Source organism: Ixodes scapularis, unplaced genomic scaffold (genome assembly GCF_016920785.2).
Source record: "Ixodes scapularis isolate PalLabHiFi unplaced genomic scaffold, ASM1692078v2 PGA_scaffold0__279_contigs__length_252992795, whole genome shotgun sequence".
In the NCBI taxonomy this organism is placed as follows: Eukaryota; Metazoa; Arthropoda; class Arachnida; order Ixodida; family Ixodidae; genus Ixodes; species Ixodes scapularis.
The window spans coordinates 91,218,554-91,245,927 of NW_024609835.1; the positions used below are offsets into that span (position 1 = coordinate 91,218,554).

General features: G+C 45.8%; 1 protein-coding gene across 7 annotated transcripts in view; it reads left to right on the top strand.

Annotated features, from left to right (window-relative positions):
- The window catches only part of LOC8050470 (glycoprotein antigen BM86), a 104,674-nt gene that overhangs the window by 25,520 nt on the left and 51,780 nt on the right, over nucleotides 1-27,374 (top strand). For 5 of the 7 annotated variants that reach the window (XM_029978033.4, XM_029978036.4, XM_029978035.4 and 2 more), the window contains exons 2-3: nucleotides 20,267-20,410; nucleotides 22,753-22,869. The exons of 1 other annotated variant lie outside the window; for it this stretch is intronic. In XM_029978033.4, the coding sequence (XP_029833893.2) occupies nucleotides 20,267-20,410; nucleotides 22,753-22,869 (261 nt within the window). Of the gene's footprint in view, nucleotides 1-20,266; nucleotides 20,411-22,752; nucleotides 22,870-23,882; nucleotides 23,969-27,374 lie in introns of those variants that run through there. One more of the 7 variants, XM_040215131.2, reaches the window with a different exon arrangement.

Genomic DNA, 27,374 nt, shown 5'->3' on the forward strand with positions numbered 1-27,374 from the left:
TTAACATCTTGTACGCACGATCTCATCCTCGGCTGGGATTTCCTTAAAGGGGCCATAAAACGAATTTTGGGTTGGGATGAATGATTTTAAATTGGAGCTTTACTAATCGCATATCGTTTGGTTGGCCAAAAAAAAAAAAAGAGGCTAGAAAGTAAAAAGCCAGCTTTTCGGTACGAAAATTTTAAAATATAGCGGACTATTTTGTACCTTCTTGCCTTCGAAAGCTCTCCGCCTTTTCACTATGATACATCCGCGGTTCCAAAAGCGCGTCACCAGCGCCAAACTGACGTCAGCAGAGCTCAGCTCACGCATTGGACACCAAAACTGCGTCACTCGGACGTATGCGCTCGTCAACAATCAATCCGTCGACGAATATTGGGATTCGCGTTCGTGGCCAATGAGTGCCCTGACGGAACTTATTGTCACTGGGGAATGACAAGTTCTATGGTGTGCATAAAGAGCACGGTGGAAGCTAGGAGTCATCGCACCGGTGCCGAAGGAATGCCACGACCACGTGATTTCACAATTCGCATTTGAGTTAAGGATTACAGCTAACGAGGAAGAAGTAGGAAAATCGTTTCATGACCCCTTTAACTCTGCGGAAGCTGTCATTAGCTGCAAAGGGGTCGTTTTAAGAGATTCAAATAGCTGCGAATCCAACTCCAGTATTCCTAAAACAAAATTACGTGACTGTGAAGACACGGTTATTCCCCCGCTAGCATCTCTTGTCATGAATTTCTCGAGTGAACCAAGCGTTTCAGGCACTTTTCTAGTAACTCCTTTTTCAAACATCTTACTATCGCACGGGTTTATTATACCTCATTCTATTTCTACACTTACCCATGGGAACAGAGTGCTGCCTGTCTGTAACGTAACACATCAGCCACTGGTTTTTGTAAAAGGTACAATCGTCGCAAATATCGAACCTGATGTCTCTTTAGAACTTGCGTCACTGGAATCCTCATGTAATTTTGATCCTCCAGCGCTCCCCGTTATCTCCAACGAAATCTTATTGAACGCCATGGATCCGAACCTTGCAGACACTCATAAAAAGCAATTAATTCAATTAATCACTCGTTTCACATCGCGCTTCGATGTTTATACGTCCTTTACAAGTTCCACGAAGTCAGTGGCACATGAGATTAATACGCCCCGCGTACAAATCGTACACCAGCGTCCATATCGCGTATCTCCTACAGAACGCCGTATTATTGACCAAGAGGTATCAGACATGTTACGTAAAGGTATCATTCGCCAATCATCGAGCCCCTGGTCCTCACCAGTAGTCCTTGTAAAAAAGAAGGATGGAAAATACGTTTCTGTGTTGATTATCGTCGACTGAATAAGATCACTCGCAAGGACGTATACCCTTTACCACGGATTGATGACACATTAGACACGTTACAAAGAGCTGAATATTTTTCATCACTAGATTTAAAGTCCGGCTACTGGCAAATACCAATGAAGGAAGAGGACAAAGAAAAAACGCTTTTATTACATCGGACGGTCTTTTCGAGTTCAATGTTATGCCTTTCGGCCTTTGTAATGCTCCGGCAACGTTTGAGCGCATGATAGATAACGTCATTCGCGGTCTTAAATGGCACATATGCCTTTGGTACCTTGATGATATTATTATATTTTCTCGTACATTTGATGACCATCTCCGTCGACTCTCCGATGTGCTCGGCTGTCTCCAGAAAGCTAACCTTGTACTCAACACAAAAAAGTGCCGCTTCGCCTCTCGACAAATTAAGATCCTTGGCCACCTTGTAAATAAAGATGGCATCCGACCCGACCCAGACAAGATCAAGGCAGTACGCGAATTTCCTGTTCCCCTTAACATAAAACAACTTGGCAGTTTTCTAGGACTTCGTTCTTATTTTCGTCGTTTTGTCCCACAGTTCGCACAGTTGGCTGCTCCACTCACTCGTTTGTTACGAGCTAATACAACATTTATCTGGTCACCTGAATGTCGTGACTCATTTCATGTTCTTAAAACCACTCTCCAGTCCGATTCCATCCTGGGGCACTTTAATGACCTTGCGCATACGGAGTTGCATACCGATGCCAGTGGTTATGGCCTTGGTGTCGTCCTATTGCAGCGTGACCACAACACAACAAAAGAATACGTCATAGCTTATGCAAGTCGAATGCTCTCTACCGCTGAACAAAATTACACCATAGCAGAAAACTAATGTCTGGCTGTCGTTTGGGCCGTCAACAAGTTCCGGCCATACCTTTATGGTAGGCATTTCACTATCGTTACCGACCACCACGCCTTATGTTGGCTCTCTTCCCTGAAAGACATCACTGCAAGACATGGTCGATGGACTCTTGCACTCCAGGAGTACAATTATACAGTCGTATACAAATCTGGTCGCAAACATACAGACGCTGACGGCCTATCTCGATGCCCCGTAGACGAACCTGATGAACGTCTCGAAAACATGAACGATGTATTCGATGTTTCCGCTGTCAACTGCGAACATATTACTTTAGAGCAATCCAAGGATCCATGGATCAAAGAAATAATCGAGCATCTCAATAAACCAACTCACTTCCTTAATAAAAAGTTGCGCAAACAGTTACAGCACTTTACCCTTCAAGATGGTGTACTTTATCGGCATAACGTTTCCCCTGAAGGCAACAGATGGCTAGTTGTCGTTCCTCGTCAAATGCGCAAGGATATTCTTCAATCGTTCCATGATGATCCCACCTCAGGACACATGGGATTCCAAAAAACATATGCTCGAATTAGGCGACGCTACTTCTGGCCCCACCTTCAGACGTCCGTTTTTAAATACGTTCAGGCTTGCTTGAAATGCCAGCGTAGAAAACGCCCAACCACAGCACCTGCTGGCCTACTCCAACCTTTAGTTTGCCCCAGTACGCCCTTCGAAAGAGTGGGGATCGATTTGTTTGGCCCATTCTCAGTTTCCTCGCACGGTCATCGTTGGATTGTCACAGCCGTTGACCACTTGACTAGATACGCTGAGACCGCCGCGCTGACCCTTGCGACATCTGAAGGAATAGCTCACTTCTTTGTACATAATATACTCCTCCGTCACGGCGCGCCACAAGTTCTCTTAAGCGACCGCGGACGGTAGTTTCTTTCGAGCACACTTGCAGCCATTTTGAAAGCCTGTCGGGTAGTTCACAAGACAACATCATCATATCATCCGCAGACAAATGGGCTCACCGAACGTTTTCATAAGACTCTCGCTGACATGATATCTATGTATATCTCAAGGGATCATTCAAACTGGGACACAATACTCCCCTTTGTAACTTTCGCGTACAACACTGCCCTTCAGTCTACTACAGGCTACTCCCCTTTCCATCTAGTGTACGGTCGCGAAGCTTCATGCACTATAGACACCATCTTTCCCGTTGCTCCGTCAACCGACCAAAATGACCTCCTCACCAATTTCATCTCCCGTGCCGAAGAGTGCCGCCAGCTCGCACAGCTACGCACATCGCGACAACAACATATAGCCAAGGATCGCTACGACAAGCATCATACCCATACCTTCTACGCTCCCGGTGCCCTTGTGTGGGTCTGGACCCCCGCCCGACAACCTGCCCGAATTGACAAGTTTCGTCACAAGTACATCGGCCCCTACCGAGTCATCGCGCAAACATCCCCCGTGTCGTACCTCGCCGAACCCGTGTCCTCCTCCTGCGATGGCCGCCGCCGCACTTCAGAGGTTCTACATGTGAACCGCTTGAAACCCTACCACCCACCGCTACCCACCGCTTCCCTTTAACCCCCCCAACCGGCCAACCCCTCCTCCCCCCCCCCCCGAGGGGGGGGGGGGGGGGTAATGTGACTTATCCAGCGTCCCGTGCAGCCATCACCCTCATTATCGTCATCATCACCACCATCGCCGATAGCTCGCGCTGCCCACACGGGGCAGCGCGGGTCAGTTCGAATATAGACATAATTGAAACCGGTCGCCAAGCGTCTGTCTCCCTCACATTATATATATATATATATATATATATATATATATCGTTATTTTTATTCTTATACATTTCTTAAAAAAACGTAAAAGCTACAGCAATGCGGTTTGTGCAGGTGGGTTATACGGCCTGGCGCACAATATGTGGGTGGATAATCTTTGCGATAAGTCGGCAAATTAATTGAAATTCATTCATTAACTTCTTAATTACTGAAAATAGACAGATGGTTTCCTATATACTTTCCTATATATATATATATATAGGAAAGTAAACGTACCTCGAAGCTTTTCGTGGAGTTTTATTAAATATACGTCGACGTTTCGCATGTAGGTCGGCGTTTCGGCCTGAGCCGATGTCTTATGACAGTTCCGCCGAGGGGCTCGGCTTCGTCAGGAGATGGCATACATGTGAGGACATCAGACTGCGCAGAGCATTAAGCGGTCAATTGGGCGAAAAGAACGTGACGTCAGAAAAAAAAAAGTGAAAGGATATATCAAAGAAAGCAAACACAGTGAAGCAAAATGAAGCGCACAATATAGGAGGAGAAAAATGACTCGAGCGCGCTTTCACGGTAGGGCAGCGGGTTTCAAAGTAAGAGGCGTATATAAGATCTCCGAAACTGTGGTGGGTACAATAGGTCATACACGAACGGCTCAGGCTCTGGAACGACATCTTCGGTACTAAGTGCACGTAAGGACTCAATCACACACTTGCGACCTCTTAGAACCTGGTGCCTTGAAACCCCTTAATATCCCTTACAACAAGAGGACACACTGGCGCTATCTATTGGGTAGCAGTGTAAACTTGGCGGTCCTGCATATTTTCTATTTCTCTCGCGCATTATACTTTCTTTCTTGTCTCGAAAAACTTAGCATTGTAAACAAACCTTTCTCATAGGTATTACGCACATATGACCTCGAAAATCCAGCAAAACCTTCGCTCTTGTGAAATAGGTTCTATGGTCTCCGCATATATGGCGCCAGCCTGCCAGTGTGTACTCTCGCCCTAAGAAATTTTTAGAGGTTTTAACAGGTCTCGTCTCTTCCCGTCGTACTCGGTTGCAAAAGTGTGAACGGGCCTTAAGGCTAAGCCGATGGGGGGGTCCGCTCTCCGTGACGGTCACCTCGCCTCCCCTCGGGTGCCTCACGCCACGGAAGAGAGGGGCTTATTTGGACACACAGCGAAGAGGAACTGCTGGATTTCGTAGGCTCTTAAGGCTAGTTCACACACTTGCGACCTCTTAGAACCGGGCGCCTTGGAACCTCTTAAAACAAGAAGACACACTGGCGCCATCTATTGATTAGCAGTGTAAACTTGACGGTCCGGCATAGTTTATATTTCTCTCGCGCATTATCCTTTCTTTCTTGGCTCGAAAAGCTTGTGTTAACGTTATAAACAAGCTTTTTTCATAGGTATCGCGCATACTTGACCTCGAAAAACCCGCGAAACCTTCGCTCTTGTGAAATGCAGTTCCAGGGTCACCGCATAGATGGCGCCAGCCTGCCAGTGTGTTCTTTCGTCCTAAGAAATTTCAAGATGTTTCAACAAATCTCGTCTCTCTCAGTCGTATACGGTTGCAGGAGTGTGAACGGGGCTTTACAGTCCTGTACACCCGAACACTCACTTCACTTACGACTGCTCTCAAGCGGATATCAACTTCTTAGATGTAAATGTAAAAATTGAAAATGGTGAACTCTCCACAAATTTCTACCGTAAACCGACAGATGGACAACATTACCTTCATGACCAAAAATGACCACCCACGCCATTGTAAAAACAACGTCCCCTACAGCCAAGCCCACCGTTTGAAACGAATTTGCATGAAAGAGGAAGATTTCGTTGCGAGCGCCCAGAACCTACATACCATGCTGGGAAAGCAAAAATATCTATTACGTGTAACAGACGACGCAATTCAGGAAGCTAAACAATTTAACCGCGAGGACTTAATTGCGGACCGCCCTTCCCCCCCCCCCCCCCCCCCAAACCCGCCCTACAACGCACGAATCTATGTCTAACTTACAGCATGAACTTTCCTAATCTAAACAGTATACTAAGACGGCGCTATAATATTCTAAAACAAAGCGAACGCCTTAAACGTTCGTTTCCGCCCGCCCAAGGTGTGGTCTACAGACGATCACGTAATCTAGAAGATTAACCTAAATTCTCAACTGAAGCCGTGATTGTCAAATTGACGAATGAACCACATTCCACATTAACCACATTCATAGATTCACACCCCATTTGCCACAATATTATTCACATTTGTAGATTCACACATCAAGTTTCCTAGTATTTTTAAGGAGTATTGTGATTGTGCACGAAACTGGAATTTCTTGTCTGCAAACAAATGCAACATCCTAGAAGCGCTAGCAGCACACAATCGCAATACTCCTTAAAGATTCTAGGAAACTTGATGTGCGAATCTAGAAGTGTGGTTTATTTACTTGAGTAGAGTGTCAGCGAAATTCAATACATAGAGCAAACGAGGACATCATTCAAGGAACGCTTCAATTATTGATCTCATTCAAAATCGCTCCAAGCCTAACTCTTTGAAAACACCTCAGCCCCCCACAATATTTGATCGACAAACTATCGGTAAGGACTCTTGAAACCGGGTTAAAGTCAGACCGCGAACGGGAGCAACGCGAATCGTATCTCATATACCGATTCAACACAATTGATAAAGGAATCAATGGAAATTCAGGAACACGTGCAGCGATCAAGGCATTTTCTAAGATTTATTAATTAACAGAAAATGCCTTGATCGCTGCAAGTGTTCTTGAATTTCTAAGATTTATTAATTAACAGGGGGATCGGTGGCCGAGTGCGCTGAAGCGCACACCCAGCTCGACGCGCGTGGAGCGAAAGCTCGCGCTGCAGAACCCAGGGATCCTGGGTTCGAGCCCCACCCCTGCCTGTTTCGATCTGGATGAGCATCGTACCGGCGTGCGGTCGTGTATCACTACTGCGTGGTGCACGTTAAAGAGCCCAGGCTAGCGGTTGTACTGCACTGGCTAAATTGCTCATCTACAGTGTAAACCAGTGTCGCCCCTACTGGCAGACCAACCTTACGCTGTATAAATCACTCAAACGTCCAATTTTTGATTAATTAACAGGGAGCATCAATGCTCACCCTGCCCAAGTGGCACTGTATTTGCAGTTGAAAATGGACCATTTGTGTGTGTGTGTGTGTATGTACACAACAATGAGCCTTCCACAAGCGCTTCTGTACCTGCTGCTTCCTTTTTTTTCATTTCACTCACTCATATGGGAGATCCGTTAATATTATTATTTCCATTGAAATGCGCTGCAAATCTGCCTTCCGCACCATGCTGTCCTGCTGCACGCAACGTTACTCGGTCTTGACCCTAGGCATCTGAATTTATCCTTATGTTTATTTTAATTTTTACCTTTCGAATTTGCATTTTTACTTCACTCTCCGGTACGACGACGTCTTGATAACTATCTGGTAACAATTCCTCCTTTCCCCGCCTCCCCCGAATTAATGTTTAATCGCTGCGCGATTAAACACTAATTCGGCATGAACTTCATTGGCCACAAACAACAACAAACACGGGGTAAAGATCAGTTCAGAACGGGAGCCACTTTGAGATGCCATACCGCCAAACGGCCAAGCCGCAAGCCAAACTTGTTCGCCGAATGCCTTGGAAACGCTCGGAACCGGTCGGATCCTCGAGCCCATACGACCGCAGCACTGCCGCGTACATCCGGGACATTTCTACGCGCCGCTTTTTCCACCGCTTGGTGGCGGGTATGTCCACGGGTCATTTCTTGTTTCCGTACTTTATTAACTACATGTGTTTCTTTTCTGATTTAAAATACTGAACGAAAGCTACCTTTATAAATAATTGAAGCGGTTCGCGTCATATATATTTTCTAATTCTACAAAAAAAAAAAAGAAGCTTTTAGTGGCCCTGACCAGTAGTAATATGAAGTAATTATCTCATCGCCATAAATCGGGAACCCGTAAAAATAAAGAAGAGCGGAGTCCACGGGTGCCTGCGGAACTGAGGAGGGCCTCAACTGCCGATCAAAGGTCGTGATCGGTGGAGGCCGGGGGCGGGTAGAGCCTCGGAAGAAAAACACGTCCACCACGGAAGGTTTCTCGTGCCGTACTCTGTTTAATTACGGGTAAACAACATGGAGCTTGGCGCAATGGGGGCGCAAGCATGAAAACACGGGTGCCATTGGTGGTTGGTGGCGTCATCTAGCTAGTGTAGATGGTTTAACGTAAATTTAAGATACTACATAAGGCCTGGACCAAAAACGTCACGATGTCGTCACATCTCGCGCGCTTTCGGCACCGCGGGTCGCCCCCGTATGTAGTGGTATTTTGCGTGTCGTCCGGTTAAAATATGACGCACTGGTATTTAGTTACTCTCTCCGTGCCCGCTTGCCTGCCCGAACTACGAGTGACGTGGAAACCGCAAAAAAAGGTTGACGCTTAAATATAATTGCAGGGCCCCTTTAAGTGAACTACACTCTAAGAAAAAATGGAGGAAAAAAGTAGCAACGGCGCGCCTTCCTCCCTTCTACCGACGCGCCCCCAAGCGGACACGAGAAAAGGGGAGGAACGAAATGTTTTTTTCCTTCTCCAGGCAGACGGGAGAAAGCTTTCGCCCTCCCGACTCATCTTCTTTCGGTTTCGTTTTTCGAGCACATCGCACACGTTGTTTAATAAATTGATGTTGAGTTGATTGAGCTTCAGCAGCAGCGAAGGCCGCCTGTAATTTCGTCTTCCAGTTTAAACGTCCAGAACATTTCGGTTGCATTGACATTTTTATCACTAATTTTATCAAACGAGCAAACGAAGCCGCTAGAAACAGCGAAGTTCCGGAGCAGTGCCAGCAGCGCCACGTACACTGGGGGATGGCCGTCTCCGGATTGCGTGACTCGCGCGGCACGGAACTACAGTCACTGCAGGCTGCAGCACTACAGACTACAGTAGCGAAAGCACGCGGAACTGCGTCGACGTTTTCGACGTTATGGAAACCGCAGGAACTGCGTCCAAGACAGGCAGGTTTTGCTGCCGGCTGCCTGGGTGCCTTCCCCACTGAGTTCGGTTCTGTTTTCTGATGCCGAGTGCAACCGGCGTTCAACGTGGTTTTGTGTTTGTGCGTGTCAGCAACATAGCTGCAACATCGTGATGACAGTGTTGGGTTGTGAACAGAAGACTGGAATTATCGCCGATGTGACCCTGTGTTCGCGTATCAGTGGTGTAACAAGAAGATGAGATCGTAACCTGTTGGGCATTGATGCCGCTGGTCGGGCTGTGATAGGAGGGTGCGGGGTGTCGCAGGCTGACATTCCGCTTTACATTAAAAAGTTTAATACCACTTGAATGATTACGTGCAATCGATCAACGTGCGGATAGTCATGTTGGAACGCTGGTCTGAACAGTAGAAGCTCCTATCGTACAGTGGCCAATGTGACTGTCGGAATGGTCTCGTCCCCGACAGCGATTGCGCTCTGGGGCAAGGACTGAACAGTACGAAATCGTGACGTAAAGTACGTATATTTACAGTATGGAATTTCGGCATTAAAAACAATAGTAGGTAAAATCGAAAAAAAAAAAAAGCTGCCCTTTATTTTGCTGTTTAATTATACTACGGTTGCTGGAGAAACTGCCCTCCGTGGCGCGCTGGGATGAGCGCTAGAAGTTTTCGGGCTCGCCACGGCGTAGTTCCGTACACTTAAACCTGCCGCAGGTAGCGGCTTTGACTACATTCAAGTTGATCGAAAAGCAATTTCTCAGTCCGTGAAGCATCACTTCCAGCTGACTGAATATCCGCTCTACAGAGATTAATTCAAACGGCAATTGCAGCTTTGCGCGAACAGCACAAATAGAAAAACAAATAGAAATACAAGCTACGACGTGCCGTGTGAGGAAACAAACTCATGGCTTCGAACCGCATTGGAGCGGCTTGATTTATTGGCTTTCAAATAATTACGGCATGATTGAGCGTTTACTTTTTAATAAGAGATTCAACCCCTGAGCCATTCAAAATACTTTCAGAGGTATGACATTGCAGGGAAAAAATCAACATGCTGGGAATATTTTTTATTGCTTAGGGAGTCACCGAAAAGTTCCGCACGTTCAAAACGACCAGTATAAAAGACGGAAACGCAGAGCACTGATGTAGTGTTCGGGTTAGTGTGGTGTTCCGTTGTATTGATATTTGTGTGTGCAGTGCATGTGCTTAATGTATGTTCACCTGATGCTTGTAAAAAGTGTATGGGTGTCATGTGTGTATAGTAGAGGGTCCTCAAGCGCAGTAGTGGCCAACGAGGTAGAGGGGCTTAGAGTGATAAACCGGAAGTTCGGAAGTGGCACCCCCCCGGTTGCCGCCATGTTTTACGCAAATGTGACCACTCGTCACGTGACCTTACAAGAGGCGTGACGTCGCAGGTAAGATGGCAGCGCCCAGAGCTGGCGGATGCGAGTTGGTTCGGTGCGTGGCAGCCGTGATGTGGAGCGGCTTTCCGACGATTTCGGGCTTTTTCGTGCTCGCTGACGCAGGTATAATTTGAAAATATGAAGGGGTGAGACTTTATACCCTTTTTGCGCAAGATCGCTCTGGATCATCTGGATATTAACAACTGTAAGACAGCATCAGCCGTATCGCCGTACCGGTGCTCAGATTTGGGACCTGTTCGAGGATCGATAGTACTTTGAATGGTTTCAGCATAAAATTTTCGCATTCTCTTAGCTTTGTTTGAAGTTGGAATGTCTGAGAATCGACGCGAAAGGTATACGTCGCGTTTGAGCCTAGGAGGAGTTGTTTCAGGCCTGCGTCACCGAGCGAAGAAGCTCCTGCGATCTTGTGCTAATCGACGATTCTACATTCGATCGATTTTCTTCCTTTCTTGGTGAGTGAGAAGTGCTCACTTATTTTCAGCTACGAGGATGACGTTTCATTGAGTGTGGGGATGAATAAATCGTTGCAGGCACCTGCTTCAAAGTTATTCGACTTGCAATAAGAACAACTGTTTTGGTGTATGCATAGATTAACATCACCTCTTTCTCTTTCGCAGGATTTGTTGCAGCAATACTTTTTTTCATCAGGAGTGCATTGTATTAGTCGGTCAATTATTTACTTGTTCTAATTACCTGGATAAGATTATTCATATTTGTGTTCATCCCTTGCCTGAAGAGCAAGCAGTCTTGTTGAAAAATGTTTACCCTTCCTTTCGGTCTCTTCAATAGCCTTTTTCGAAAAGTGTGGGTTGCCTGTACTTCGTATCATTGTAACCTGGAAAAAGGCGACCGCCACAGCCTCCTCGAGCCAATCGGAGAGACAGAGCGAAGGTGTGTGACAAATCTGTGCAGACGAGCACTCTGAATGACATGCTGTCATGTGCCTCTCTCCAACATGCATATTGGCTCACCGAGACTGTAGCCTTTGCTGTTTGCCAAATTGTGATGAACCAAATTACAGTAGCTTCTACTCTAATTACTAGGGCTTTCATACTTTGGTCGTTTGTTCGACAAGAATGTTACGTCCGCCATCACTGTGAACTCGGCTCAGCGCCTATTGGACTCTAATGCTGCATTAGCATTCGACGTGAACTGGGGCCGATTTGTGTGCTTTACGCCGAAAAAAAATGGTAACAGGTCTATTGTGTCATACGTATAGGAAGTGTCCTGCTATATAACAATGCATCAACACATACGATTAAAGTATATGCTCAGAGGTGTGTTCAGGAGAAGTGGAATGAGTGCAGCCCAATGCAACAAGTCTGCCAGTCTGGTATGTCCCATTAATTAATATTGAAGGGTCAGAGATTGTGATTGTCCTCAAAAGGTCCAGCGTGTGCAGTAAAAACACTTCTTGGTGTCTAGACTCTGAAGGCGTAAAGGCAAGCGTAAATGTTTTTTGGTTAGTGTATCAAATGTGTTTATTTCCACTGGATTACATAATTATTGATTCTTAGTTAATGGTTCCAGAACAAGTTCTTTCTGCGACAGTCTCCTGTCAGGCGTTCAGTCGTAATACCTAGGGACCTTGTTGTGGGATGATGCTCCTGGCACGTCGGTGTTCAGTTTGGTCGAGTAGCAACTTTGACCGAGTGATACCGTCTTGTAATCATACGTCATGTGCGCCCACTGACATCTGATGCACTGAAGCTGCAGGGCTGGCTTCTAATCCGCAAAATTTTCCTGGTAGTTTTCTGCATCAATGCAGCAAGCTCGGGCATGTATTGGTTATGTGGCTGTGCTTTTTGCTGTACCGTTGACTTGATAGCTGGCAACAATGTTTGTTTGATATCCAAGCCATTTCACTTCCATTTCGTAATGGAGATTTATTCTGCATCCCACGACCACTGCAACTTGTGCAAGTCTTGTGTGGCAAAGTGAAGTCTCGTGATGCTTGCAGTCCACTTTTGAGAGCAACCAACCATTCTATTTCTTAAGGTCACTGAGCGGCATTCTCCCTCAAAGTTGGAAATTGTGTGCTTCGTGGCGTGGACACAGATAATTAGTGTCAGCAAATTATTAGGCATTGTCCTTGGACGACAACCGACACCAGATTAACTCTCCTTGCATTGCCGCTCACCTGCTTTGTCGTGCTTACCCGTCCAGATGAAGTAGATCACGAGCTTCGGGGTAATGTCGGCACCAGGGACAAAGACCGCCGAAGATAATCCTCAATCTTCCCCGTGCACTCGTCGAGACGTGGTCGAGGGTCGTTCGGCACAAACCCTTGCAGGCCAATTCATTAGTACGGGCACCTCCAGTAGACATGGTCGGCCTCATGCAGTGGTAGCAGAGTGGTTTTCGGTCGGCCATTCGCAGTACCTCCGTTTTCCTCGGTGTACTTTGTTCTGCCCGGACCTGCACTGGTTCTTCCCGATGTCGGGAATACTTTGGCGTTGGGGTGTCTCGTTGAATTGACATTGAATAGTAACAGGTAGCCGGTGGTGGTCGTTGTGACCTTGTGGCATAAGTCGCCCTCGTTTCGTCAGATGCCGCTTCGCTCGAAGAAGTCTCCAGTTGAAATGCCTGTCTAACTTCTTCTGAAACAATCTCGGCGATCAAAATAAAAGCCGGACAACTGATGGCAGGAACTAGCTTCCTTATCTCCTCCCGGACACCGTTGTGAATGATGTCACGGATGCCTGGGGGGCTGGCGTCGAAGTTGCAGCTGGACGACTCGAGTGTCGCAACGCTGGGGAGTTGTTGATAGTGACATGCTCGGGCCTGCAGTGTACATTCAATGTTGGAAGCTTCATTGATATGAACCCTTCGACTGTTGTCGTGGGGTTGCGGACAAGGCTGCTGAAGCTGTTGTCTCTCACATAAGGAACGTGGGATTCTTAGCTTCTTGCCTTCTGTAGCATCAGGGTTGGCGTGGGTGCTCGATCAGAAGCAAAACATCCTCCACGAAGGTGGTGACGCTTTCGTTGGCGCTGTGTCCTGGACAGAATCAGGAATTCGGCTCTCTCTCGTCAATGTTGACTGATAAACATGCACTTCAGCTCGGTCTTGCAAACTTCCCACGACGTTAAGGAGGATTCGTGGTTCTCAAACCAGTGCCTTGCAGTTTCTTCCACGAGAAGTATAGGTTGTGCAGGAGCTGGTTGTCCATCTACGCGCTGTGGCGGGCGACACGATCATATTGTTTAATCCAGCCCTCGACGTCTTATGCACCCTGCGTGAAAGGGCATCAGAGTGTGAGGTGTGACGGGCATGCAAACGATGGTGGGAGCGGACGTGGTTTGCTGCTACAGGTTTGTCAGTGTTGGCTTAGTCAGCTTCGTTTTTTTTCTGGCAAAAGATCTAATTCCGGTGGTTTTTGCTGGTAGCAGCGACTGGCTTGGATTTCAAGTTCTTCGTGGTGTATTTCTGAGTTTTGTCCTTGTGGTACTCGCTCGTCTTGCGGTTTTTCTGCCGGGCTCGGGATAGGACTTGGTTCACGGCTCGCCGGGGGTTTAAGACTCGGAATAATGTGCCACCCGTGTCTTGTTATCGGGCAACTCGGCTGAGGAGCCGCCAGGGTACACACAGAGTGAAGGGCTATGGATAAAGTGCCCAGCACCTCCACCAGAACATACAATGACAGCTGAGCATGGCCTGGAACTTTCAAGAATAGTAAATATTGATAGAAAATAGGACTGGAGCAAGCATCCGTGACAATATAATAAAACAGACAAAAAAAGAGTCTATCCTGACCACTAAAGAAGCTGCACTGCTTTAGTGGCATTCTGTCCGAATAAATCCTCTCCTTCACGGTCTGGCAACTGCCGTGGACGAGCTGAACTGAAATCGATGTGAGACCACTTTTCTGGTAATGAGCCGCTGCAGACTGCCGTCGCAAAGCGGCGTGAATTGGTGGACTGGGCAGGTAACACGCGCGATGAAATGTCCATACAGCTTGCAATTCGCGTAACGAGTGTTGATGAAACTTTGGTGTCCACGAAACGTGCGACAGACCAGCGGAATCAATACCAACTGCAACACCTGTGCTCCGTAAAGGTGCACGTCTACGCCAGAACAATTTAGTAGGCAGCACAGCATCACCTAAAGCATGGCACAGGAACTCGCAGCTTGAAGGCAGCTCTTCGGCGCGCCGCACACCTGTGCTCCGTGAAAGTGCACGTCTACGCCGGAACAATTTGGGAAGCAGCACAGTATCATTTAGCACGGCACGGGAACTACAAGCGGCAAGGCAGCTCTCCGGTGCACCGCACAGCCAGAGTGAGCCTTCGGGCATTTGAACGAAGCGGCACCACGATTGCACACTGCCAAGCACGACTCACGCGAATTCCGTCGCTAAACTGTTTATCCAAATATATTGCACACGCTTTACTGCAGATCTCGAAGCGTCCGATGGTCAACGAGAACACAAAAACGTCGCCTTAAAATTTATCCTAGCGGTGTCCGAATCAATCCGAGGTCCGAGCAACGTAGGGCCGATTGTCTCCTTCGTGGGTCACTAGCGAAATGCTCACCGCTCCTCCGCATTTTCACATTATACCTACGTCAGACACCACGCTGAACTCTGAAGCCGCTTTCGACCGGCCTCATACAACCTCATATAACGGCTTCCGCGTCTAAAATCAACACGCCGAGACGAACGACAACGAACAAAGCATATCCGACAAGCTCCGGCCAATGCTCCGGCCCAGCTGGGGCCCGGCCAGCCGCTGCATGGGCGCTGCCATCTTTCCTGTGACGTCACGTCTTTGGTTTGGTCATGTGACGAGTGGTCAAATTTGCGTACAATGGCAGCCGCCTTAGGGGGGTCACTTTCGAGTGCAGACCGGAACCCCGGTTTATCGCTCTAAGCGCCTCTACCTCGTTGGTAGTGGCCTAAGAAAAGCAAATAATTTTTTGTAGAACATGAATTGGGCGGTACCTAGCGCCACCTAGCCTAGCTACTTGCAATTACTCTGCTTGACCCCGCCATCTGGTGGCTAGCGATTTAACCTTCTTTCACGCTACGCGATAAACAGCGGCTTCGAGTTCGTTCTTTCGAGAGCGGCTTTTGGTTTCGCGGATTGAGTTTGCCCTTCCTTGTGATGTGTGGTTGACGAAGGAATTGTGACTCGAGGAACACCAAAGGTAAGACGCGAAGTGCGCGAAGTAACTGGGTATCGGTTGTCTCCGTTTAACATCGCAGTGCTGTCGACGAGCAGACTGAGTAACTGCTTTCGAAACGCAAGTTTCTGTACCTGTGGTGGGAATCTGGCTTCGGAAATAAACACAGTTTGCGGAAAGCTCGTGTTACGCTTTTATTTGCTGCAGCTCTCGTCCCGTACAAGAGACGTAGCGTCCTCGCTAAGCCTTAGTGGGCTCGATTTGCTCGATTCGGGGCCGCCATATTGAGATGCAAGCGACGGAGGAGCTTTGCTCCCCTGCTTCAGGGACGAAGGTTTCTCCCTTTCTAAAGGAACATAGGTTACAAGACCATTCCTCGCGTGAGGGAGGACTATACGTACCCTTTTTTCTAAGAGTGTACGGTCGGTGACGTAGTTAGATCCCTTAAATATTTCATTAGTGTGAACCTTTTGCCCGCGAAGTTCGTATAAAGCGGTTTTTTCCCGCTTTGTTTTTGACCGCACACAGAAAAGAGAGAAGGAGGGCGACTGCACTCAATACTATGATTTGGTAGGAACAGCCAATATTCTGAGACAGGTGGCATTGCTTGAATGGGAGGTGCTTCAGAGGCAGCAAGAAAGGAGACTGAAAGGACGTCACTGGGATGCGATAAGAGGTTGGAATCTTGTTACTAGTGAGAGCGACAGATCAAGAAAAATCTACGAGCTGGAGAGGAGGAAGCGGTCGGAAACTTGTTCCAAACAAACCGTGAATTCCATCATGTTTTCTAAAAAATCCTGATCTTTCCCCGATTACCAGCTTGAAACATAGCCCTAATTTTTACCTTCTGATTTCGAAAAGAAAAACAAACAAACAACTGAATAGAGGACTAAATTTATAAACTTAACTCGAAGAAACCCGAATTCAGGAATTGGTCCACATAAAACCGAATTTTTCCCCGATAATCATCTTGAAAATTAGCTCCTGTTTTTCACCTCCCGAATTAAATATATATATATATATATATATAAAACTGAGAAGAAAAAAACCCTTAGTGGAAACAGCAACAACGGACGATTTAATCTTCGACGTTTCGGCCGGAGTCCGGCCGAAACGCCGAAACGTCGTAAATCGTCCGTTGTTGCTGTTTCCACTAAGGGTTTTTTTCTTCTCAGTTTTATACCCACGCCTTCGGCCTCCCGCCACCATGCCCGTTATATATATATATATATATATATACAGAACAGCACCTGAGAACAAAAGACGGCACTCGAGAGGAATATGCTCAAAGAAATATTTGCCCTTAAAGGAGTTGGTCGAGGAGGTTGCCAAAAAAGTTAGGCAGTGTCTATTCTGCCGGCAGCCGGCAGAATAATTTTTCCGACATTCTACCGGCAGTCACCTCCGGCGCGTGTATCAGTGGGGAGCTCGTTAACATAGCCCCCCCCCCCCCCTCCCTTTCCTTTAGCGGCGACAGTCTGCGGCTGCTCATTAGAAATATATTGACCTATTTGGCCCACCAGTACCACCGCATCGCGGCGGCGTGCCGGCCGGCCCAAGCACCGCTGTCCTCCATTCACCCCCAAAAAGGAAGTGTTTTGTCAAAAACATTCGTGTTTTCTTTTTGTGTTCTTTTTTTCAGTGTTAATTCTAAAAGAGAGATGTCGTAAATATCGCATAATACCTCAACAAAAAATCAAAATTTCGAAGAAAAAAAAATTCCCTCGGGGGATTGAACCTGCTGTGTATGAGGCGCACATCTTACCCACTAAGCTAATCTACAGCTTAGAATAGGCGTGTTTACAATCCGTTTTATACGAGACCCAATAGGCGACTACTGCCGGCACTTTTTCTCCCCGGTTATTCTGCCGGCTGCCGGCAGAATAGACACTTCCAAAAAGTTAGCTTGATGAAACGTTTCGGGCCTGGTAGGCTCTTCGTCAGTCAAAGTAAGAACACTTCATTCTCCTTTTCTTTCAATTAAAGAAAAAACGGCCGGAAAAAAGAAGAAGTTAATTCGAAAAATGCTTACCGTTTAGCGGGTATCTACTCAACTAAATTCTCGCTTAAAAGTTTAATATATCACGATACCAATGCAGCAAATACTATGTAAATAATTAAATATAATATTATTACTGCCATTCTTATCATAAAACCAGTTTTCGGGACATCTTGTTGGACATAAGCCAACTATACCTGGTGTCATGTGGAGCCAATGAGAGGCCCAAAGTTAAGCGTTTGCTCGTGTCGCATTAAACGATAAAGCGAGAAAGGAAAAAAAAAAAAAAAACAGTGCGGCACCGATTAGGAGATCTCAATTAAATGTCCATAAAAAAAGACGGCAATGATCCTTTCGAACTGTTAAGGCCCTTCGGTTCTAAAGTATTAAATTTATAAATAAATTCAGATTCTTTATTTTTTCGATCTCTGGTGGTCCCTGGAGTATAATAAAATTAAAATCAGAAAGTCCGTTATCTCCTGCGGAGTTTAAGTGACGAGAAACTGGTCCGGCAACGTGTTTACGTATATGACTTTTATGTAGATTCATGCGTTTTCTTATGCTTGTTTTAGTTTCTCCTATGTATTGAATTTGGCATTTTTTACATTGAATCAAATAAATAACATTTTCCGAATTACAGTCAAAGATACCATTTATTTTCCAGTTAAAGTTATTTGCTGTGCTACGAATAGAGTTACCTATAATTATGTCCCCACATAAACTGCATTGGTTATGATTGCACTTGATGCAACCAATAGGGACCAGGCTACGTCCGATGGAGTTTCGGGACTGTTTAAAGAAATCTAATAAATTACGTGCTCTCTTAAACGCTATACCAGGGGGTCGAGGGATAACTGCCTTTAAGGCTGTGTTCATGTGTAAAATATTCATGTGTCGTCTAAGAATTTTGTTTATGTTTGGAAGTTTTGACTGGTAAGGTAAGATTAGTCGTAATTCATGGTTATTTCTTTTTGGCCGCTCTACTAAACACGTGTTCCGAGAGATCGCTCGACTTATTTAATCGACTTACTTAATTTAATTTAACATTTAATTGAGATCTTCTAATCCGTGCCGCACTGTTTTTTTTTTTCTTTCTTGCTTCATCGTTTAATGCGACACGAGCAAACGCTTAACTTTGGGCCTCTCATTGGCTCCACATGACACCAGGTATAGTTGGCTTATGTCCAACCACATGTCCCAAAAACTGGTTTTATCACAAGAATGGGAGTAATAATATTATATTTAATTATTTCCATAGTATTTGCTGCATTGGTATCGTGATATATTAAACTTTTAAGCGAGAATTTAGTTGAGTAGATACCCGCTAAACGGTAAACATTTTTCGAATTACCTTCTTTTTTCCGGACGTTTTTTCTTTGATTGAAAGAAAAGGAGAATGAAGTGTTCTTACTTTGACTGACGAAGAGCCTACCAGGCCCGAAACGTTTCATCAAGCTCACTTTTTTGGCAACCTCCTCGACCAACTCCTTTAAGGGCAAATATTTCTTTGAATATATATATATATATATATATATATATATATATATATATATATATATATATATATATATATATATATATATATATATATATATATATATATATATATATATATATATATATATATATATATATATATATATATATATATATATATATATATATAACCCGAAAACGAAGAACCTTCTTTGTATGCCATTTTCTGACGAAGCCGAGCCTCTTTGGCGAAACTGTCGTATCATATACAACAAACTTCCTAGCATAGCAACTCCGAAAGTACGGAACTTTTACTATAAAGCTCATAAAAAAAGAAGACTTCCAGATGTACACGTGACGAGACAAACAGTGGGAGAATTTCTGGAGCATAAACGAGCACGTACCACGTGTCAGCAAGCGCCGTACCGCGTCGTACGCGGCGGCGCGTGTTTGCAGAACACCTCCGATTGGGTACAGTTCGTTTCTTGTGCATTAATAAGACAGTTAGGAAACGCCGGAAAGCCAAGGTAGGGTGGTGTAATGACCCAGCGTTCAAATTCTGGCTCCACCGTTATTTTGACTTTCGGCGGGTTCCTAAAAACATTAATTCATTGGATTAATTACGGTTCCTTCATCTGCATATGTTTGTTTATTATATATATATTTTTTTTTCATTTATAGTATATACCCCATGTTGTGTTGCGTCTTGTGCATTTTATTACCGATCCGTATCCAACGAGAATGTTGTGTTAACCGATAAAAACGTCCGAATAATTAACGATTCACGCAGCTTGAAGATGGTACGACGTGTCCTTTTTTTTTTAAGCTCTCAGAGACTTTTGTGTATAGTCGCTGTAGTCTATAATTCATAGTCTGTGTGACAGCTCCAGTTTTGAATTTATCGGTTTTCCGCGACTCTGATAAAATAAGTAAATTCCGAAAGCACGGAATCCTACCGATACATTACGAAATGATATGTTCAGTGCTCACAGATTATAAATTATATAATTATACAGAGGCTCATTCGCTTCACATGAACTCATGAAGCACGAATTATTTAGCTGTGAGTCAACCACGAAAGTGTAATTTCCTATTCAGATTAAATATTGGTCAAGAATTTACACGAAATATTATTTTTTTTAAATGTTAAGAGTAAGTCTCTCTTAAGTGTATAGCAACTAAATATTTCTTATTGAATAAGACATGTGCTAATGTATGTATCTTGTAACGTTGCATATTGGAAGGATAAACTTTTGCTTTTGCAGATATCTGCACCGAAGGAAGCGTCGGGTATAAAACATGTCACGAAATGGGAGCGTTCTGCTCACCAATTCAAGCCAAAAAAACATTTCAATGTGACTGTTGGCGCGAAGATCTATACTACGACGCAAATGAAACAATGTGCAAGCGTAAGTACCCTTTTTTCTTGTACACAGTTACAGCATGGTTGTGAAACATTAGCAATTTTGCGACTAACTTTGGGGTGTTGAGGAACTGACGACGCAACGCAAGTATACAACGATGGCAGAAAAGTCAGCGGACTATTGAACCGCACGATGATGTATATTGACTTTACCAGTACCACCAGCGCATTGGACTATCGCAAGGGCTTGAACAAAAACGGCGGAGTGTCTACGGGACGTCCCCGCGAAAAGTGGGGGACAACCACCACAGGTCAATAGGGGCGTTGGAAACAGCCCGATGAGTCGCCGGCAGCCTCGGTGGACTAATGGGAGCTTTCGACTGGGATGTGGGATGCGTAAAGGTGAAAAATGTTAACGCGTCGAAAACGTTCAATAGGAGCACCCGCTGCACCATCAAATAATGGTGTTACTTTGGCAAATAGGAATATACAGCTATTCAACGGTCACATGGAATGCTGGCCGGAGAGGTAAAAAACCCTGTAGCGATACTCTTTCCAAACTGAGAACTGAAGCCGTCGGGTTCAAAGCGAGGGCCATTAGTGCTGCTGACAGAAAGAAAGAAAGAAAAAAAAAAAAGAAATATACGAATCGCGTAAGAGTTTCACGTATGCATAGCATGTGAAACGACATTACAGTTAACTCCGGACGTTTAGCTCTTGTGTTCGTGCCGGTTTGGGAACGGCCTTCCCGCACGTGCGATTTCGGCACCCGGTGGTTTTGGGGACTCGGAGGCCAATAAATAAACACTCAAAACGAGTAGCAATAAATTGTCCCAACTGCTGTTTACAAAACTGTATTTTTTTCTGAATCTTTTCGAGACAAACGGTGCAAAAGTTAACACGCGTCACCCGATACCCCGGGTTGCAGCGTCTTCCGCGATACCTCGCGGAAGACGCTGCAAGGCGATTTCTGGATCCTGTGGCACTTACGCGGCCCGGCTTTTGCTTTGCATCTTTTTTAACTGCGTTAGATGACAGACGAAGAAGTTGTACTCCGTCTCCCAACGGTTTCGCCTTCCTCTCCCTCTCGGCCAATGTACCTACCCCTATTTTTATGACGTGTCCGACCCCTGCCTGTTTCTTACAGTCTTTCGCGTCTATCACTTGAAGAAGGGCGTCCGCCCGAAACGTCGTGTATACCTCCTTGTCCGCGTATTTTTTTTCGGGAAGCACAACCTTATTACTTGCGATTACGTGATTTAACTTCCCAAGTAGCACACTTCCTCGGCCCAGGCTCGGGCCAGATTGCCGCGAGCTAGAGCCGAATTGGCTCACGCTTGGCACATGCTTGCGCCAAACTGGCCCAAGTATGAGCCGGGGAAGTGTGCTGCTAGGGTTCAGAGGTGCCGATCTACCTGATCTCCAGATAGATGCTGCGAGCAGACGCAGCACACTGGTGTCTTCTCACTGTGCCTATCGGGAGGTGGTGCCACCAATTAGTAGCGTCTCTAACTTCGTCGTCTGCAGACACGTGCAACGTGAATATTAGCAAGTATGTTGCTATAAGGAGTATTCACTGGACGCCATATTTGTGGGTGCTGTTTAGAGCGCATGCTCAGAACAAACTCACATTACTAGGTTCCTGAGACGGGCAATCTTGATGGTGTGGAATGCGCGTTGCAAAAGAACTGTGGAAGCTCGCCATGAGCACGCGCTCAGCAGTCGCGCACGCGGCTATGGCCGCCAGTGAATACTTCCTATAATTAACAGGTAGAAAACTACGCCTGAAATTTCACAAGAAAAAAAAAAAAAACTCCCACAGCGCACATTCGGGAAAGTGTCAGCTTTTCATAAGGATATACATGGATTATTCTGTAGAATCTATGCGGCATGGTGTTTTCCCACACATCCTGGAAACTGCTGTTGCAGTAGCTAAACAATAAACAGCGTTAAAGTGGAATATGTAATTATATTTGTCGCTGCGAAAGGCGGATGTAGAGGACAAAGTGCTGGATGTCGCCTAAACATAGAAAGATACATCACTGGAAGGCCCAGCTGGTACTAGAGGGCAAGGATGCGGAAAATATCAAAATCCTGAATAAATATTTAAAAAAATATATTTCGTAGCACATGTAGTGTGAACATTCCTGTTTTAAAGTGCAAGTTCTTCTTTTGTTTACAGCTATATTATAACTAATGATACATAATCTCAGTAAGATTGCGGGAGACTTCTCCATAAGCCGTTTGTTTATCTTAAAAAGTGAACAATATTCGATTTGTTTGTTGGACGACTAATTAAAACATATGATACACAACGGAAAAAAATCTTGCTGTTTTGAGTTTGCCTTCTTGTGTATAACATTTCCTTATTGTGCTGTTGATGTGAAGATTGGCAATCGTGTGAACCAAACCCATGTCGGTATGGAAAATGCACCGATCAAGGCGGAAAGAAGCCAAGGAGCTGTTCCTGTCCTAGAATGAAGGACCTATACGAAAACTGCCAGAGTGAGTAATTTATAATTGAAATTCAACCAAGAAAACGGGATTTATATGACTTTATCTCGCATAAACATCTTGACATTATCACTTTATCTCATGTGTAAATGTTAATAGTCCTTGAAAAGAAAAAAAGAAGAGCGCCGTGTGACATGCATAATTATTTATGTATACTATTCATATCTGCACCGTTTTTACTTTGCTTGGTTGCACCACCCTTTTATAGGGGCTCTGCTTTAAAGAATAATTTGTCTAGTTGGTATTTAGCAGGATACCAATGTTTCAAAGCGCAAACACCATCGTCAACAACTGGATATGTTCCAGATATTCCTGTAGATGATTTATGCTGACTCCAATTAGCAGCATCAATGATTGTTGATTGATCACTGTTCGGGAGAAGGTAGAATCAACGGTTGCAATGAGATAACAAATTTCCAATATTAGTGCTACCGAAGTAGAAATTGAGAGAAAAAGACTTGCTTCGGCCACAAGAATGATCATGTGGTGACGCACGCACCGACATGCAGGGGCCCCCGAGAATATTTCTCCGCTTGACCGGCTCTTGGGAGCACCGGATTACGATACACGATTCAAGTGCCGCGTCGTCGGCGGAACATTGCCGCACGCTTGCATCAGCTCCGCCGATGACGCGACACTTGAATCAGGTATCGTAATCCGATGCTCTGCAAGTGCACCCCGCGGAAAAGAAGTCAGCCCTCCTTGATAAGGCAGGACCGTGCAGCCTGCACAGAGGTCTTTCTGCCCAATGACGCCTTGCGGATGCCGCTGCAACCGCCTTACGACGAGCCACACAAGGTTTTAAGGCAAACTTCAAAGAATATTTATCTTGAAATCCGTGGCCCGTACCGAGGTCGTCGCAATAGACCAAGTTAAGCTGGAATCAACTGGTGAAATCGCGAAGCAATACGGCAACCAGATGATAGAGCAGTATCTGTGGTGCGATGGTGAGGCATGAGGTTATTATCCAGTGTTAGGCAATCTGGTTATTGCGTTGAACTGATGCAAGCGTGCGAAATGTTCCGCTGACGACGCAGCACTTGAATCAAGTATCGTAATCTGATGATCTCTCGGGAGACGCTGCATGTCGGTGAGTGCGTCACCATGATAACTTAAACTGTAGGCGTTATGCTGTGATGATCATGTCTGCCTGGAACTACGCCCTAGCCAGGTGAGTCTCTGGAGCCTATAGTTATCTCTCCGCTCGCAATAAAATTACGTTTTCGTTTCTGAAGCTCTCATTGGCTATAGGCCATTTTATTAATCGCCCTTTGTGCACTTCCATTTGTTTCTACTAGGATGTGAAAAGCGTTTTAAATGTGCCCTGAGGTTTTTTAGATCGCCTAAATATTGTCGCGAAGTTTTGCTCGCGCGAGTATTTCGTCTGTCTTCACTTTATGTTTTTGCCTTTTTCGAGAGTTCTTTCCGTCTACACGGGACGGCTGTTGGATTCCGCCGGGGTCGGGGGACCCCAAATGGGGGAGAACGTGAGCGCTGTAACACTATACTTGATTTACAGAACCCCGCGTTGGAAACTTTTTGTCTTGTGTATGTTTGCATTTGGGATTTCTACTTCGGAGGTGGTTTTGCGCTGTGTATGTGTAACTTCTCTGTCTGCGTACGGAAGTGCTTTCTGTTGTTTATGGCTGCTCTTGTCAGCTTCGTTTGGAATGTGTTCTGTCTCGTGTATGCGCATGTTTTTTGGAATGTTCGTATTTGCTTTGTGCTCCGAGCCTTTGATTGGCTCTAAGAAAACCCCTCTTGATTGGTCCTTCCCAAACTTTCTTATTGGTGGACTGAAGGACCCCAGAATGCTGCTGAACTCAATATAAGAGGCCATCGAAGGGCCGTAAGGACTTGGCTCCCGGATACCAAGCCTTGGACATCTCCCTGCCTCTGGAGGCCAACCTGCACGTCCGACCCCCCTTCGGCTGTGGAGCCGTCCGCCCGCTAGCTCACAAACTTGGTCCCCCTTACGGCTGTGGAGGAGTTCGGCTCGCCCGCCTTTGTGTGGAACTGTGTTTGTCGAGTTTGGCTGTGGTCGGGGCCCCCGCTGAGGGTGTGTGTGGTCAGGGAGGACGGCAGGGAAGGTTTCCTTAGGTTAGAATTATTTTCCCCCCAAAAGTTTAATCTCAAATTATATAATGTTCAAAGTGATGTAAAAGAGTCTTTGTCTAGATCTCTTAAATAAACAGTGTTGTTTGTTAACATCAGTAATCGTTTCATCAACGAAGAAGAGGACGAGTTATTTTCTTTGTGACAATATGTCGATAACCAAGGCGGGCCCTAAGCTTGTTAGAAATCAATTAATCATAACGATGCGCGACCGATTTCCTTGTTAAAAGGCGATCAAAGATGGAACACACACAGAGGTTTTCCCCGGCGATGGAGCCAGGACGACATGTGACCAATGAAAACACCATATTTCGTTGAGATTGCAAACGTTGCTACCACAAACTGTGTAAGCTTTTATAGATGATAAATGGAAATCGGGGTAGTCTTTCGCGCAGAGGGTTCATAGTACAGCACTAATAATCTCAATAACTACGCACTATGCTCTGATTTTTTTTTTTTTTTTTTGTGGGAGTGATGTGTTTGGTGGCCTGCTCTCGAGCGCGCGCTCGCTAGGTAGACTCGTAGTTCGGACTGCATGGGCAACAAGCCTCGCGCATTCGAAATATCGCTGCGGGTTCCACCAATCGGAGGCGCGAAGATCCTTCGCTTGCGATTGGCTGACAGTGGTCCTGGTTTCGGAAGATGATCCTCCAATCACCGCAGATGACCTCGGTGTGTCGCGATCTTCGACTGCTTCGGCTTGAGCGGCGTCGCCGTCGGCGGAGCCGCGCGGTGCGTAATGGACCGTCCCATAACGCATCGCGCGGGTCTCGCTCATGACCTGCGCGTTTCATCAGGGGACGTTTCTCATAGTGACATCACGAGTTACGTCACGAGGGTCCCGCGCGTTGCATTATGGGAAATGTCCCATGATGCAACGCGCGGGAGGAGAGAAGGAGAAGAAGAGGAGGAGGAGGAGGGGTGGATGAGGGGGAGGGGAGGAGGAGAGAGGAGAAGAGGAGGAAGAGGGAGGAGGAGAAGGGAGGTCGAAGGAGGAAGAGGGGATAGATACCAGTTACCCGTTGTGCTTGCAAGTGATATCACCATTCATAAATTACAGAGAGGCAGGTATAAAAACGGGGTGTATACTCGTCATCCAAGTGGCCACCTACATGGGTACGGGTCTGTGCTGTACCCGCCGACCCCTTGCACGTCAGACGAAGTTGGTAAATTGTGTGCCGCTAAGGTCGACAACGGCTTGCTCGTGGTAGATCCATATCTCTCGCCTACGGCACTCACCGAACGTTTCATGGAAGACAAAAAAAAAAAAAAAAAAAACTTCATACCAGTCATGCAGGAAAACATCCCATTGGCCCCGAGAGACGTGCACTCGCTGTTCTGTTGTGCCATCTCGAGGGAGCACGCTCAAGACTAATGCTGAGGGAATCAAAAACACGGAGCAGCCTTCGACAGAGCCGACAGTAAGTAGGATGACACCGACAGTATCACGTGCTTCGTTAAAGTGTAGACTTTAAAGCTATCTCGTTTTCCCGCCTTGATCCTGCTGTTCTGTTTCCTGGCACCGGCAGAACTTAGACAGAGTGGAGCTTCCAGATGTGAGAACTATATTTCCTTTATCCGGAGAAGCGGTGAGCGAGAATACCAGAATATATATATATATATATATATATATATATATATATATATATATATATATTATCCCCCACGTGTAATTGATAATGCGATTCCCCCACGTGTAATTGATATTATAATTATCCCCCACGTGTAATTGATAATGCGATCGATAAAGCCAGAATGTTGAACCGCAGCGACCTCCTGGAGGACCGTCCCCCGCAGAGCAACACGCAACGTACAAATCTGTGTCTCACCTATAGCACTAACTATCCTAACGTAAATAATATTTTAAGACGGCACTACAATATGCTCGAGCAGAGTGACCGCCTAAAACGCGCATTTCCTTCCCCACCGGGGGTGATCTATAGACGATCACGCAACATTAGAGACGTGCTGGTAAATTCTCGGTTAAACTCTGCACCGCGACACAATGAGTGCAGGCCTTGTAATACACCACAGTGTTTAATCTGCCTACAAATTCAACAAACAGACACAGCCAAAAGCACGCATTCGCAATACTCTATGAAAATTAAAGGGGAACTGACATGCAACTCTTCAAATGTAGTGTACTTGCTAGAGTGTAGAGTATGCAAAATGCAATACGTAGGACAGACCGAGACAGCGTTTAGACTACGCTTTAACAATCACAAATCTCACTCTAAAACTAATCCAGGCCTTCCTCTTTCAAAACATCTCCGTCTCCCAAAGCATTCTTTCGACGAACTATCCGTGACATTACTGGAAACAGGATTTAGATCAAACCGGGAGCGCGAACAGCGAGAGTCATACCTCATATACAAATTTAA